General features: G+C 39.7%; 1 protein-coding gene across 2 annotated transcripts in view; it reads right to left on the bottom strand.

Annotated features, from left to right (window-relative positions):
* Nucleotides 1–17601, bottom strand: part of PDE11A (phosphodiesterase 11A) — a gene marked incomplete at its 5' end in the record, with an annotated part of 257674 nt that overhangs the window by 140468 nt on the left and 99605 nt on the right. For both annotated transcript variants that reach the window (XM_081141813.1, XM_081141814.1), the window contains 2 exons: nucleotides 5068–5200; nucleotides 17457–17521. In XM_081141813.1, the coding sequence (XP_080997939.1) occupies nucleotides 5068–5200; nucleotides 17457–17521 (198 nt within the window). The remainder of the gene's footprint in view (nucleotides 1–5067; nucleotides 5201–17456; nucleotides 17522–17601) is intronic.

Here is a 17601-nt window from a genome sequence, read left to right as displayed (position 1 = left end):
AGTTTATAGAATTTAGAGGTCTCATGGTAGCCCTGTAAAATATAAAAGGTCTAAAATTTTAAAATCTCTCTAGAATTTTGCCTGATTATACAAAATAACATAAACTCCTGTGAAATTTTAAGTAAAAATAAAATCTAAAGCTCTGATCTTGCCATTTCTAGAAAAGACAACTATTAACAGTTTGATATGTTCTTCCTGATCTTTTCCTACAAATATACAATATGTTCATACATCAATTTATACTATATTTAATAGCATTTAACATATTTATAAATGACACAGATAATACATTCAACAATGCTAAACAATATTCAACAATAATGTCTATTGTGTACTATAAACATTGTTTTAGTTGTTGAGGATACATCAGTGAACAAAACTGACTAAATTCTCAACTTCATTGAGCTTACATTCTAGTGAGAGAAGACAGGTGGTAAACAAAGAAGAAAAATACATAAATAAACTATATGTTAGAAGGTGTTTGGGATTAGGGGAAAAAATAGAGCAGGATAAAAGCGATTAGGAACACCAAGGATGCCAGTCTTTATTAACAGGTAACATCTGAACAATGACTTTAAAGAGGTGAAGATGTGAGTCATGCAGCAATTGGGGGAAGAGTATTTCAGTTGATGGAGTAGCCAGTGCAAAGGCCCTGAGGTAGATGTGTGAGTAGCATGTTCTAAGAATTACAAGGAGACCGGTGTGGCTAGAAAAGTATGAGTGAGGGCTAGGGGGTAGATAATGAGACACCAAAGTGTGTAAGGCATTGCAAGCCTCTGAAAAAATTGTAAACTTGGCTTTTACTCTAGTGAAATAAGAAGACTTCGAAGAGTTTGTAAGCAGAGTTGTGATATGATGTGACTTAAAATTTAAAAGCATGGATACCCCCTTCACAAGGAGCAAATGCCTTATAAAACAACAAAATCCACAAACATGATAACCCATGAACATGAGTGTTTCTTAATCCGCTACAAATAAATATAATTAGTTATATTTAATCAGTAATTTCCATCTTCGATCCTTTTCAAGGCTCACAGAGTCTTGTAACAGAATAAACATACCCTGATCTTCATAAGGTTGCAAAATTTAAAGCTCAGAAATTTAGTTCTGGCTCTGTGACTATCTTATATAACCATTCTGTCATAACCTTCCACCCATAAACTAAGGAGTTTGGCCATAAAACCATGTATGCTATCAAGCCCAGCAGGTACCACTGCTAAGAGTCAACTTGAACAGCCAGACAGCAGGGAACTAATCACTGTGGCTCGCCCTCTAAGTCGCTCTGTTCACTGCAAGGAGGGGACTCCATTAAATATTTAACACAATTACAAAGGGAACACCCAGCAGGTGGATAACTATGATTACTTGCCCCATAGGCCTCGCAGCAAGCACCTGGCACCACCTGGGATGAGCTTTATATCACATTAAAAACATCCCTTTGTAGCTTTATCAAAAGAAAGACCAACAGTTTCAAAACAGATTTCAAAGTAAGGATCATTCTCATGCTGCATGTTTTTGGGCAGAGTTTCCGAAGACTTCCCAGAAGTTAGTATGGGGCAGAAAATTCACAGAAATTGGAAATCTGCTTTACACTTTAACTGTACAGCTAAAGCAAAGCTTGACAGAATAAATTATCTCTTATTAATAGAAAATAACTACTGGCATCACGAAGCCCCAAAGCTGACAAGCTTCGTGTGTTCGTCGGAATTGGAGAACAAACTACCAAGTGCACATGAGAGGTGTATTGGGTTCGGCACCTGCAGTGAGAGATCTGAAGAACCTACAAATTGGTCCACTGAGCGAGGCAATCATCGTTGCTGCTGAACAATTTCATTCATGGAGAAGGGAACACCCTACCCACTGCCACTGATCAGGAACATCCATGTAGGCTTAACATGAGCAAAACCTAAACTGCTATTGGATTAAGTCACAGACCAATGTGACTGGCTTTTAGCTACATGTTTTCAGGATTGGTGGGTTGCTTGGCCTGGGCAGTGCAGTTAGGCCCTGAGATTTGACCACCCCCCGATACACCTAGGTAACCTGACCCCTGGATGCCTGACCACATTGTAAAGAGCTAGGTCTGCATATTGCTGGCTGCCCTAAGGGAAAAGGTGGTGACCATCTACCTAAGGCAGCCCATGGCCATGGGACATACATCCAGCCTTCACCACCTGGGGACATTTGCCATTGCTCCTCCTCTGACCAGAAATGAGAAGACCTGGCTTCCTTGAAGACCTACAGCTTGTCAGATTATTGCCATCATGCCTTCTTTACTGTCAACAAACTATCACCTTTAACTCCCCTCCTTGCGTAGAGACTTTTCTCTTTCTTCCCCACTGTGTCTGGAGGAAGGGAACATTGACCTTGGCTTTCCCATGATCCAAATTCAGCTGGTCTACAGTTCTGTGTAAAGGCCCCTGTGTAAAAGCATCTGCTTAAAAGTATCTCCCTGGAACTAAAAAACTAGTCCTCAATCAGACTAATACCTTTGCCCGATATTTATACAGGACTCCATGGTTTACAAAATATTTATGCAGAATTTTACATGTTATATGTATGTATGTAAGCAGTATGCCCAAGACTTCTCAGCTGGTAAGTGGAGCAGATGAGACAAACAGGTAGGTCTGCCAGGCATAAATTCATGTGCCTGTATGGAGAGAGGAAGGAAGGGGTGGTCATTCTACTGCCCGGGCAACCCTCAGCAGCAGGTGCCCCCAAGAGGCCACTCATGGAACGAGAATAGAATTACGAATCAGAAGGTCCAGCGTCTGTTCTGTGCCCTGCCTCAGGGAAGGTGTGTGGCCTTAGGCAAGTCACTTCAACTCTCTGAGTTTCTGTTTTCTCACCTGTAAATTAAAGAAATCTCTAATATTTCTATTAACTGAAAGTTGATGTATGTATAATATGAAACCTCAGAATAAGACCAATCCACTTTCGGGTATTCTATCCCAGGCCACTGTGTTAGATGAATTGGAGTCCTTCTTCCTGCTCAGTAAGGAAAATTCGGGTGGCCAGAATTAGCCATTGAGCCACTGAGAAATTCAGTATAGATACCAGTGCTCAGGGTAATTGTGTTTCTGGCAGTATGTAGCTCTGTGATGAGAAAATCTGTAGGAAAAACAAGAAATGCTCTGAAAAGGATTCCTCATGCTACCTCTCTGCAAATTATCATTCTTGGTAACCAATGTCAAACTATTCAGGGAAGTCAGTGAGTACGGAGAACAAAAAAGCAAGAGCTTTCCCCAGTGGAGGTAACAATTACTCATTAATCCTGGATTTTAAAAAACTGTTCCATTACATTCTATTGCTGATAAATAATGGCTCAGTTACAATTACTGGGGGAAAATATGAACCCATGTCCCAGACACTGGAAGAGAAGACTCAAACCTTTGCAGGGAAACAACACAGTTCTAAAGGGTACCCTCTGTCTCTAGGATGATTTTAGAATTACTTGTAGTGAGAGAAGGTTTCAGCCTCTTAGCCTTTCAGTTTGTTCAATTATTACTGATGGTAATAATAGAAGACTGAGAGAACTTCAAAAAATTGTGTTTAGAAATCTGTTCTTCGATATTCTCTAAAATCAAGGAGGAAAGAAACATAGCAAAAGGCCAAGCTTTATAACATCAGTCATAGCCCAGTCACAATGCTAACGTGTACAAATATTGGCATCTATAATCATTTCCACTCTGCCAGTCACAGAACCAAGGTGGTGGTGGAGCACTTTCCCAAGGAAGGTAACGCAAAATTCAGGTTTAATGAAACAGACCGAAGAAAGCTGGAGGGCGGTCAGCATTGGGGCAGCGAAAGGAGCACACAGGGGAGACACCCGACCCAGACTGTGAGTTCATGAAAGGAACCGATGCTCAATAATTAATAGAAAATATGTGGAGGAGGTAGCCTGGAGAAAGAGTTCCAGGCAACTTTAGGGAAGTGGTGAGTTTAGAGAATTTAAAATTTCCCTACAGAGATCTGCAAAGATGATCTGACTGAAATTACAGATTAGACTTAGATTCTAGCCTCCCTGCCATCATCCTGTTCCACTCACATATCGGAGACGGCACAGGGCAGGATTAAGTGTAAGGGCTGTGGAGTCTGACACTAGGAATGAATCTACAGCTCTCAATGTCTGTAAAAGGGAGATGATGACACCTACTTCTGAGGGTGACACATAAAATTCAGGTATTATTACTAATATACCCTCTGTTTTGTAGCCAGTGTGATCTTTCTAAAATATAACTCCTGGTTCTCCCCCATTTAAAACTCAACTACTAGTTCTCCATTGCCCGGGATAAATACTCAAATCTCGTAACACGGCTTTCACCTCTTGAGTGATCTGGCCTCCGTTTCCCTCTCCAGCCTCATCTACCTGGCCCTTCAGCCACATTAACTCATCTCAGTTCCCCAACTCACCAAATTAAAAGGAAATTTTTAGTGTATTGAATGCATGCATGCACACACACACACGTAGACACATTTTATAAGTTTGTGTAAATTTATCTGTATGATACTCTATACAATCTCAAATTTTAAACTTCTGCAAATCAGAATCTATATTGCTTTAATATATTCTGTATATTAGCACAATGATTAACATTAAACAACAATAAATTAATTTACTGTTTCTTGGGAGCAATTTTAAAAAATACGGTAGTTGTTCTAACATCTATTGGGAAATAACTATGTTATATACACATTTTTATTATTAGCTATTTCATAGTTTAATACAAATAATGATTAATATAAAATATACATGGGTACATTTAATGACGGGTACATGAGTATGAGTATATTTAATAAAAATTGTACAGAATCATAAGAGACCATCAGACTAATACATTAATAGATACCCACTTGGCACAAATCAGGGTAGAGAGAGGAAGTTTTCCTGTCAGTCAACAGAAGGCAATGAAAACAATCGGATCAGAGGGAAAGATGCAAAAGTACTGCCAGTAAACTGAGTAGTTTCTGTCAGTCTGTACGATGCCCCTTTTTTACTTCATCCAGCAAACATCAACAGAGAGACAAGTGAACCTTTAGACTCCTGAGGTAGAGGACTCCTCTTACCTCGGCGTCAAAGCGCGGGTCCTGGTAGGCATCACTGATGTTCACGGGAAGGCCTGTGGAAGCCACGAGCTCGGCAACACTATTATTTATCAGCCAGTCGGAGTATGATGATTTCTCCACACTTTCTTTGAAACTATAAGAACGCCAAGGCAGGCAGTAAGAAAAGAGAGAAACATAAGTTTGCTTGAAAGCAAATCCTACAAAACTACACTTAAAGCAGGACTATCTAGCCTCATTAAGAAGGGATAAGTGATATTAGTCACAGAACAATAGTGAGGCAATTATTAGAATCTACTTTAAAAAGACTTGCCTACTGTAATGTAAAAGAATCAAATCCATGGGTAGAAATGATAGAGTCTATATGACCCAGAGAGCAACTCCAGATTGTATTGAGGCCCAAGGCAAGTAGATATAAAGTAGATAATCAGGTAATGACCAAAACTGAGGACAGGACATCAACACAGTGACATAACTAATTCCACTGACCTCCCCAGTCCTCCCCCTTAGCCGAGCAAGAAAAATTAAACCCAAGAATGGGGAAACATCAGAGAATAAATTGACAATTTACAAAATTTTAAATGTAGCAAAAGAGTACATCTAGGCTATGTATAATCTTAAAATTAGGTAACTACTTTTGTAGTCTCAGAGTGTGTTTCATAACAAAAGCACATTTCCCACTTACCAATTCTCACTAGAAAGCCTGTTTTAACTCTACTGGCCTCTCATGTTAGTAATTTGTATTATGCTCATATTTGATTTGAAGTAGGAATTTTATGCTAAATGATTTTGTGAACTTGCCTTTATATCATTTTCACGACAAACATCAAATTTACAGAAATGCTGTAAAATCGGTAAGATTCCCTATCCCCTCCCTCCCTCCCTTCCTTCCACCATTTCTTCCCTAGGTACCTACTGAGCACTGACTGCCAGGAGCTGTCCAAATAGCAATATCAAGGTAAATTTTCATGGAGGATGTTAGATTTGTGGCTTAGCAGGTGATAACTAAAATTATGTAAATAAAAGCAAGTATACTGGGGCAATATTTTCCAAACTACATTCTGTGGATTCCAGGAGATGCTAATGAGTGCACTATAGCAAGAATAACTACTCTATTGACTGTTCAATCTAAACTGCATTATATGTAAGCAAAATGCTATGCACCATACACAGTCCTTGTGGTTACGCACGTATGTGCCTGTCTGGAATTCGTGCCCCACTGATAGTGCCAGGAACCACCATGGAGAGGCCCCCGGATGCGTGAATGAGTGAGTGGGAGCATAGGCATCATTTGCCATCATTAATATAGCTCACCTGTAATGATTGCTGGTCTGTATCTGATAAATTCAACATGTTTTTGTCATGTTATTAACCCTTTATTGCATATTAAACATTACTGGTACACAAACTTATTCTCTATGGATCTCTACCTGAAAAATGGAAATTTAAAAAAAAAGCTGAGTCTTATATTTCTCAGACGGTGCCTAAGTCAAAGTAGTACAAGGCTGAGGACTTCAAAGATAAGATAAAGCTTTTACTTTCTAAAATAACAAAAACAAAGGAACAATAAAGAAAAGTCCATGTTTCATTTTCTCTTTGTTAAATGATACCTGTGAGAAGTGAACCTTTACATTGTGCTGCAAGGAAAGGAAAATAAGGAAGGATCGTGGTAATGCACCTGGTACGACCATCCAACTTCTTAGAGTCATTTCCAAGTTTACAAACGGATGTGATTGAATGTTGATAATTTCTTGCAGCAATTAATTGGTCTGTCAATTCACTCTGTGCCGTGTATTGCATTCCACACTACAATTTTTAAGAACTGTTCTGTGATAAAACAGAGTGGAAAGTGCTGACCTAGTGTGTGGTAGGAAGAAAAGCGGCAGCAGGACTCTGGGGATGAGTCAGGGAAGGAACCGGAAAAACATGGGTTGGGTTGGGTTGGGAGAGGCAGAGAGTGATGAAAGGGGACCAAGGAAGGAGCCAGTTTTATCAACACGTGTCAAAAGTCTTCAAGCTGGGTTTTTCAGGATGGCCGAGAGTTCAGCAACGAGAGGCTGGAGGGGTGAGCAGGAAAGTACGGATAGAGGAGGAAACAGTGGGAACAGAAGACAGAAAGGAAGCAGCAGAGCCCAAGGGCGTGTTCTTGGAGCACTGACTAATCCCCTTCGGTGGGAGCACAGGATGCACACTGTGGGGGACTGAGCCTGAAAGGGCCTCAGGGCTTACAGGAGCGAGTTACAACCATAGCTGTAGGCAAGGAGCCATTTAAGGGTACTGACCAGGGCAGTGACATGACTCCAGCTGTGATTTTAGGAGACAAAGAACAGGAAGAACTGGCTAAGGGCCTGGAGGCGGGAGAGGTCCCTTTACACCACTGAGGCTGGGTGGGGGGCGATGCTGCTGCCCACGGGAGGGGCCGCCGAAGGTTCCGGGGGCTTGGCGGGGAGACGGCAGGGCTGGCATTTCGCTCCTGCGTGCCTGTGGCACTATCAGCAGAAGCGAGTGGCCTGAGGAGTGGGAGATGAGAAAAGACAGCAGACATTCTGTGAAGCTGGAACACACTGTTCGTTGCTGGAAATCCAGGACCAGAATCTGAATCAAATCTTCAGGACTGAAAGTACTGACACAGAGTCCGGATTATCTTTCGGGAGAAGAAAATGGAGGAGATGGCTCAGGGAGGGAATGTGTGAGGAAATCTATGTCTAGGGGAAGGGGGTAAGAAAGGCAGTAAGTGATAAAGGGTGGGGGTTAAAGGGAGAAATTACAAAGGGGAAACAAATTCATCATCACCCTTGGTGGGCCAAGGGCCAGGATGGGTGCTTTTCCCAATGAACTTGTCTTCACATAAATCCTATGAGATGGGTATAATTCTCTACGTTTTACAGATCAGAAAGCTGAGGCTCAGAAATGCTAAATAATTTTCACAAGGGCAGATAGGGTTTTCAGCCACGTGTGACTCTGAAGCCCCAGATTATTCTCTTCATCTGGTGACCTCTCAGGGAAAGAGCCAATGTGTAGGAGTAGAGCAAGAATGCTAGGTTCTCACCTAAAGAAAAGGGGAGCCAGGAAGATGCTGCAGAGAAGAAACACTTTCAACTGCGAGGGCAGGTGAAGGAAGTGGGAGGAAGGAACTTGGGACTTGATGATCCAGCACTTTAGGTTCCTACTACGGAACTGCCCAAGAAGGTGATCATGCAAATGCTCACTGGGCAGGGACTCCCGAAAGATTCATTCTAAATGTAAAACATGCTTACAGTCTGGTTTAGCTCGGGCTGTGTATGTACTGAAATCATTATAAAATTGCTGAACAGTGTAGTAGACAGTGGGCCTGACTGTGTGCAGGGCACTGTGCCCACGCACTGTTGAGGTGTTTCTAGAAAGTATAAACTATGATCTTGCCCTCCTAGCGGTTGTCATCCAGAATGGGAGACGAAAAATAAACACACTGACAATTAAACAATACATCATTTCAAATGAAAAATGTGTCACAAGGCTGCACTGACTAGTTGCCAAGTCAACTGTACCAATCATGAGTGCGCAAGAAATACAGGGAGGGAGAAACCACTGCAGGTGCTGTAATCTAGCTAAGGCTTCAGAAAGGAGGCGAGAGATGAACTGACCCTATAGCTGCAACAGTGCAATCAGATCTTCTGAAAACCACCTTTCCATTTCTTCCATTTCATGGTACACATGGTCATAAATTAAGGCCCAGTATGACAGAATGCTCAGAGAGACAGTCAGGAAGACTGATTTGTCACTCAGTATTTATGTCACGTTCTGGCTTTTGCTCCAAATCCTAATGTTTTACTGTAATGCAAATCATGACACTGAGCTGGGGCTTTCAAAATCTCGCTTTTCATTAACAAAGTAATTTTGTTTTATGATTAAATGCATGAGTTTAGGAGTTAGATATACCTGATTCAAATATCTATTTTGCTACTTCCTAGCAAAATGACCTCAACAAGTTACTTACACTTCACCTATGCAATAGGTATAATACTACTTAGACACTGTACAAACTAAAGTAATATTTTATGCAAGTGTTTAGCACATTATCTAGCCCATAGTAAACATTTTTTTAAAGTATCAACTTTTTGACAACTTCTAAAGTAAATTCTGCATCTGGCAGTTCTCCTTTGTACATTTCAGAAGTGTGGTGTTGTGAATTTAATCACAAAGGAAAGGGCCCAAATTACTTCTGCTTCTTGAGGAACACATCTGGCTTGAAGGATCAATTCTTTCCTAAAGGTCTGACAGGTCAACTCCTTCAGACTCATGAGGGTCCCTTTATTCTGTGTGGTTTCTTTCCAATCAAAAGGGTCAAGATGAATAGTTTCTAATAGGCCATATTTTTTAATAGGCTTTTGGAAGCTTAAATTAGCATCCAAAATTGAATTACCCAACTTCGTAGAGCCCTCCAAATCTGATCAGAGATAACAGAGACCAATAAATCCAACACTAAGGTTTTCAGTTTGGACCAGAACCAAGATAAGGAGAGTCACCACAGTTTGGAAACACATCAATCATTTGATTACTCTGCAGTTTATGGGTACAAATGAGATCATGTCAGCTCACTGGATCTCAGCTGCCATGTGCAGAACTGAAGACCACACACAACTCCAAGTCCTCTCCCACCCTCAGTCTCTAGAGAGAGATTCTTTCACTTGAGACCCCTTGTCAAAGCCCACTGCTTGGAATCCTCTTGAGGGAGGCCAGACACTGGCTCCCAGAGTGCCAAAGCTTCATGGACTCAGGGAAGAATACTCTCCCCAAGCTCTGCAATGTACTTTGGCTCCTAGTTCCTAAGGCCATGGTGCTTGTGTCCACACTGTCACAAGTTTCCTCGTTAAACAGCCCTTTAACTTCTTCCCATACCACTCTCTGTACAGGTAGGAGGTAGGGCTGAGCTGACCATCCATTTATAGGTGGTTTCCTGTGGGCCAACTCCTTTCAGCAAAAAGAAAAAGGTGCTTATCAATCATCTCATGTAAGTGAACGTCTGGTGTGCGCATTGGTGAGTATGTGGGTATGTTGCCAGTATACTTACTGCGCACCAGTGAACTATAGAGAGAGGAGAAAATGGCTTAGGATTCTGGACAACATTCATTTGTTGATGAAAACAAAAAGTTGGTTATGAAGCCATTAAAATATTTCCAAAGTTTGTTTGTTTTAATATGTCTATGTTTAATAGCTTCTCACATTCAAGACATAATGCTACTTTAACATCTGCAGGGAGGATGTTTTTTAAAAATCTGACATAAACAACAACAACAACACATTAGCAAAATAAAAATCCTTGAACTAAGAGTCTGAGAAAAATAAAATAAATATAATTGTCCCCTAAACATGAGTGATACTTCCTTAAAAAGTAAAAATTAACCATTAGCTTATTTTAACTCTAAGATTAATTTTTAATAACAAGTGAAATGTTAGTAAAACCTTTAGCTTGTTTTTTACTGGAACCAAGTGCATAGGCAAATGTAGGTTTTTAAATAAGTTTCCTATAAAGGGCTGCAGTTTACATTTGCCTTCAGTGGCATCTTGCTTCCAAGTGTGAGACTCAGACTGACTTTAAACAGAGCTTCATGAGCTCAAATATATTGACTGAGGAGAGATAAAAGGGAATTGCCCTGTTGCAGAAAATGTGGCTGCTCCTGAAGTGAGGGTCAGTGAGGTAGATAGAAACCTCAGGGTGGACAAGTTGCAGAGCAGTGGAGAAAAATCAATACAAGTAAAACAAAACAAGACAAAATAAATACCCTAGAACAAGTAACTTCCCCATCCTCCATTGTCTGAAAAACCTATCTCAGCTAGAGGTTCAAACATAAAGAACTGTGTGAAAATAAACTTAAGACTATTTTTCAGAATTGACTCTCAAAACGAGTCTCCAAATTACACGACAAAATATCTGAATAAAATGGTGTGAATCATTAGACTGTGTCTGTATTGACGTTTTTGTTCTCAGCGCTAGAGTTTACTCTAGTCTTTAATATACACTCCCAGTACTTTACTCTTTCAAGAATGACCATTGGTTGGGCCCCTAATAAGTACTGGGCAGTAGTGGGATGAAGTGATCAATAAGGGTTTTTGACTTTTTGCTGAAAGGAGTTGGCACATGGGAACCCACGTGTATGTGACGGTCAGCTCAGTCCTGCCCTAACCTACATACAAAGAGAGAGGCAGAAGCTAAAGGGCCCATACATTCAGGACGCTCACAAACAGTAACAATGGGCTGTGATTAATATCCTAATGGAAGGATGTACACGATATTAGGGGAACAGAGAAAAGAAGGGTCAATTCTATTTGGGTTGGGAATGGTGTTTGGGGAAACACTTCACAAAAGAAGTTGGTCTAAACTGGTCTTTGTAGGATTAGTAAGAGTTCATGTGGCAGAGAAAGTAAAAACCATTCAGACAAAACAACAGCATGAGCAGAGCTGTAGAAGTGTGAGGTTTTCTGTATTGATATGATAAACAGTAGAGCTAAAACTTAGGATGCGTGGAGGAAGTGACGAATAAGACTACAATAGAAGAGGCCAACCAACATATTGTGTGGTTTCATGCCCATGTTTTGTATCTACAACCACATGTATACTGATGATTCCCACATCCATATCAGCAGTTCACTGTAAGTTCCCTACATATATATATACAAGCACTTTCTGGACACTTCCTTCAGATTATCCCCAGGCACCACAAATTTAACATTTTCAAGATTGAATTAACACGCTTTTCTTGATGTGCTAACAATCATTAATAAAAACTGTTCTCATTAACTAAAAATAGATCATTGGTTTAGGAACATTAGTTTCAACATAGACACAATCTATTTTCTCATTGTCAAGTAATGATTGTCAATTAATTGCCCTCTGACAGCTTGAGTATTATCCAGGGGGAGTAGGATTCAGAAAGGCAAAAAGTCAGGAACTCCAAGAACTCTTTAGGATAGATATTTCTTTTTTATGCTTTGCAAACAAAAACTTATTTTTGATCTATAGGCTGTTCCTGGTACTATTTGCCATTTTGCTTCATCGACAGGAGGTCTATCTGAACTTTGGTTCACAAAGACAAACTCCATTCCTTACATTTTCTTCTCAGGTAAGCCTGTCTATCCCTGGGCCCTCCTGGAAGCCTCGAGCTATGCAACATTATTTGAAGTAGTCTTTCAGTTAAGAGATTAAGAAACTAAGGCAATACCAGTGGGACTCAAAGCTAGGACCTCAGCAGGAGAATCTCAAACACCCAGAACTAGGACATTAATAATCCCCTACAGCTTCAGTATATCTTTGAAGGTTCCCAAACAAGTCTTAGTCATAAAAAGTAATGGAAGTGTAATTAGCAAGCAAATCCAGCTTGTCAGTTCTTACACTGTGGCAGGACAGAAAGATGCTCTAAGTTGCTGAAGTTTCTGAAGCTTATCATGACCTGTAGATGGACTTGCCTTTAAGGTCTTGCCTGAGGACACTTCATCACACTCTTCTCTCATTTTAAGCATTCTGTGTTGTCAGAAATTAAGACATGGCAACTAAAGAACACACATTCTATCCTTCATTTCCTTAAGTTGTACAATTAGAAGGATGAGATTATCACTCCAAGGCGTTGGTGTCACTTTGGGGAAGTGTGTTGTGACACTCAAGTGGTGTCAGATGGCACTGCTGTGGGTAGTTAGTGTCTACAGATTTTCATCATATAGTGACAACTGCTTGGTTTCACGGACAAGCAAACCTGTGGGCGGGTTCTTTTCTTTGTGGGTTGTTTTTCTTTTTGTATCTTGATCCAACATTTCCTAGTTGTGAAACTACAGGTAAAGTTTTAATAACTCTGATTCTCAGTTTTCATAATGGAAAATAAGAGAAATAAAACCCATTTTATAGGACTGTTTTGAGGCTACAATAATATAATGATGAAGAATGTATGGCACATAAAAACCTCTCAATCAGTTGCTTATACCACAAAGATTTTCCTTTTATTAAAAACACTAAGGTAAGACATGCTCTGTTTAACTACTGTAACTAATTTGACTGTGGCATCATTTTCAGATTTGGAGAGGTACTGAAGACAAAATGTGCTAGCTGCAAAATTGTTGATAATGGAGCACATAGTTAAAATTATATCCTACTAGATGTTTCAAGTAGCCCCTCTGCACCTCTCCTTGGGAGCACTTTGGCCACCTCCATCCATCTGGTCAGGACTGAGGACATACCTTCCCAATAAGTCCTGGGCATATGTCTATATGACAAGAATGGAAAAGTGGGCTCAATGTGTTAGAATATTAACTAAAGCATGTTAGATGAGAGGCCACCGAAAGTAAGAGAGTCAAATATGAAAGCCATTGTTAAGGCTTCTGAGTTGCCATAATTCTATTTACTGTGAGCATCAATCTAAGGGCAGCTGACCCACACAGGCTACTTTATTCTGTTTGGTCTCAGTGCTTATTCACACATCCTGTTATTCACAGCATGTTTCTATAGCTCTCATTCTCCTCCGTGACAGGTTCCTAGAGGGGCAAGCCCACTGGTCTGAAATGAATATGGGTAATGAAAGGATCTGTCTTTCATTTGGATTTTCATGTTCAAAGGCAAGAAAAAGAAAAGAAGGAAATTACATATATTTAAGAGGTAAATGTTAGATGCTTGGGAAATATGTGTTCTTGAGTTTCTTAAGAGTTTAAAGGGACACAACTTCATTACAGATATTTCCTGTCCTTCACTGATGTTTAGTTTTTACAATTAACATCATACAAATGGGACATGAACACATACACCACTACAGTCATGGAGCGTATTTAAGAAATGAGATTATTTGGGGGTGGCGGAGGGAACGTGCAAGCCCAGAAGTATCACAGTTACAAACAGAAACCTTGAAAGCAACAGGTGAGATGCCATCCAGCACGTACAAGTGATCCTCAATAAGAGGGCTGTGTTGAGGCCATCAACAAACTATAGCACGTGGTAGGGAAAGTGAGCTTTCTTCCTGCTTTGGCACAAATTACCCAGCCTTGCTCAGGTTTGGGAAGGTCACTAGTGTATCTGAGACAGTGCTGGGGGAGCTGTGGCACAGCACTGGGGAGGGGTTCAGTATGCCCACAGAAATTCTGGAGGGGGCAAGGCAGCCCGTGCTCAGCAGATGCTGTTCTGCCATGTCTCGAGGGAGAGGATTTAAGGATGAGCACTTGGAAGAAATGAAGAGTTAGCGATAACATTTGGTGGTTTTTTTGTTTGTTTTTTAATCTCTGGGATTCTCAAAACTACTTTGAGTGGCTTTTGCAAGGGGCTATGGGTCTTAAACTATCAGGGGAAAATGACCAAGCAGCCAAGTGTACATTATCACTGTTCATGGGACTCTGTTTATAATCATGGTCTGGAGACCTGGTAAAATCTGGATATGCTAATATTATATTCTTAATCTACTCCTATCCCTGTAAATTGGCCTTGAGATCCTTGAAGGTTGAGACTGCTGATTTTAAGTTTCCATAGCCCCGTTACCTATCAAAGTACCCAGCACAGAGTAGGGACTGAATATATATGGCTGTTTAATAAAGAAATAAAGTTAATCAAAGATGAATTATATCCAACGGGCAAACTTAGAACAAATAGGTGAAAATTATAGGACTGTAATTCAAATGCCTTTCTAACACACCTTTCTAAAAATCAGAACTCCCTGTCAGTGGAAGAAACTCATCATGACATCAGGATAATCTTATCACTGGAGGAGTTGTCAAGAATTTTTTTTTAATTTTTATTTATTGATTTGAGAGAAAGGGGGAGAGAGAGGAAGAGAATGAGAGAGAGAGAGAGAGAGAGAGAGGGAGAGAGAGACAGAGAGAAACATTGATTTGTTGTCCCACTTATTTATGCATTCATTGGTTGTTTATTATATGTGCCCTAACTGAGATCAAACCCACAACATTGGTGCATCAGGATGACACTAACCAACTGAGCTACCCGACCAAGGCTTAAGGATTTGGATTTAATTACTTGGAGACCAAGAGAAGACTGGCCATGATGAAGGAGTTAGCCACACAAGACAATAAACAGAAATGATGAGACAGCAACAAAATTGGTTTTTAGAAAACTCTTCAAGGACTGTATAAAACTCAGCAAGCCTAAACCAGAGTTCATCAGAATTGAAATGGTACCCTAAAACATCATTGTATGAAGCCACAGACATTACCTTCAAAAGCTATCCTATTACAACTCTGAATGATGTCCAGAGGACTAGGTATCCAATGGACATTATCTATAGTGAAGATGTTAAATGATGAAAGGTTAAAGGAAAGATTTACAAGGTGTTGAGAGTAGGCTGTGATTTGTAGACTCATAGCCTATCTCAATGTCTCTTCCATGGCCACTGGCAAAGTAAATGCTAGAGCCACTTGTCTTCTTCCCTTTAACTCCCAGTAAATGACCGAAGGCTCCCACATCTACAGGAGGAAAATTACTAGACAATGCAGGAAAGGTCTTCTGAGATAAATGAATGTTCTACAGTAATTTAAAGGCCATAAATAAAATGATGAAGAGGACTATCTCATAATGTCAAAGTTCAAAGCACTTTTCAAATGTCTCTTTAAAGAAAATCTGACCTTTCTTCCTTTATTATTAGAAAGTTTGCCAAGGGCAGTCAGGGCCTTGGGTCATTTCATTTTGACATAGAAGTCCTTTTGGCATTAAAAATAATGAAAAGACCAGAAATATTTAACTCTACAGTGACTATAAGGACACATTCAACAGCAGAGAAAACAGTAATATTGAAGTATTAGGATTTCAAAGGTTGTGTTTTAACAATTCTATAAAACGTTTCCCCCTCACATATAAAAGAGAGAGCTTATTTGAGGCTATGACTAGCTAAAAGAGTAAACATGAATAGATATTTTTTCCTAATGTATTTCACGATTTTACACAAAATTTTTAGAAAAATTGCTAACTACAGCACCAGTAATTTTCTATGTCTAAATATTTTTTTAGGTATAGATTAGCTAATCTTAGATACAGATATTGACATAAATACATTTTCCTGAAAACAAAATCCTCTTATAAAAGACCTCTTTTTTCTCATTTTAAAGTGTAACTTACAGAGAGTAAAGTTTACCTTTTTTAATGTACAGTTCTGCATGTCTGACAAATGCAGTTGTACAACTGTCATCGCAAGCAAAATATAGAATAGTTTCATCACAACCCCAAATTCCCCAGTACCCCTTCGCAGTAAACCTCTCTCTTGATCTCCAGCCCCTAACAACTACTGATCTGCTTTCTGTTCTTATAATTTTGCATAATTTCAAGAATGCCCTATAAATGGAATTGTACAGTATGTAGCAAAGGCTTCTTTTAAACTTCATGATAAAAAGTAACTAAACAAAATACCTTACATTTTAACTTACTGATTTCTATTTTCTGAACTTAAAGGCACTGATATATAAAACCAACTTACTCTTGAAACAGGTATTACTTAGGAAGCCTTTTGAATATATATAGATCTTTAGCATTTCACTTTCAACGTATTGAATCAAAATGTCTCAGTTTGGGTCCCGAAAATTTAGTTTTTACCAAGTTCTCCAAGCTTGATTCTGACTGATGAGCAAGATTTGGGCAATATTAACCCAATAGACATTCACTGGACGCTGGTTTTTTCCTCTGCCATGCAAGGGTACAATGCCTACTTCACAGGATTATTTGGGGATTAGATGCATATAAAACATTTAAAATAGAACCTGCCACACTTAGCACTCAAAAAATGGAAGCTGGAAAAAAAAAAAAAAAAAGGAAGCTGCTCATCTGACTAACATTGGTGTTAGCATCATCACGACATCATCATGCTGTCCTGAGTGCTTTATTTGTCTGTCTCTGTATTTTGCAGTTTGGTCAATTTTACTATTTTTAGTCTTTCCTTTAGAGGTGACAAAAGTAAAGAGAATCCATTTTTGTAGCAGCCCAGCTATTATTCAGGGCAGTGCAAAACTAACAGAAATTCACAGATTGTTCCCAACCCTCCCTTTTAGCCTGTTAGAGCCTCAAAAATACAGATGGGGACAAAAAGTGAATTACTGGAAACTCTTACTCTTTTCCCCAGGGGATGCTCTTGCCCATATACAAGGAAACAAAAGGGAGGAAGAGAAATGAAGGGTCAGAATAAAGCATAAAATTAGGCTGTCTGTGTAGTTAGGAAATACCTAAAATTGGACTCTATTCATTAACGGTCTTAGATGTATACACATGTATTTTTAAATTATAGTTTTTGTCTAAGCCTTGAAATACAGAACAGTGATGACATTTGGCTGTACTTGCTGGTTTAAAGAAAGAACAGCTCCTGTCCTCAAAGAGCATATGCAATGCTGCCAACAGCAAGGACAGAAGACATGAATCAGAAGACAAACCTGAAGCTCACAAGCCCTACCTGTTCTCAGAGTCAGCGCTGCACTTTGGGGACATCAATTCAAAGGATTTGGTAAACTTCACCACCTGCCACACAGAAAGACAGTAAGTTCAAGTCAATTAAGGTTTTCTCACTGTTTAAAACAATGCAGCAAACAGTTTCCATC

The sequence above is a fragment of the Miniopterus schreibersii genome (assembly GCF_964146895.1).
Source record: "Miniopterus schreibersii genome assembly, chromosome: 7".
NCBI classification, from domain to species: domain Eukaryota; kingdom Metazoa; phylum Chordata; class Mammalia; order Chiroptera; family Miniopteridae; genus Miniopterus; species Miniopterus schreibersii.
The sequence above is the reverse complement of the archived record's forward strand: the minus strand, read 5'-3'. Positions and strand labels throughout refer to the sequence as shown.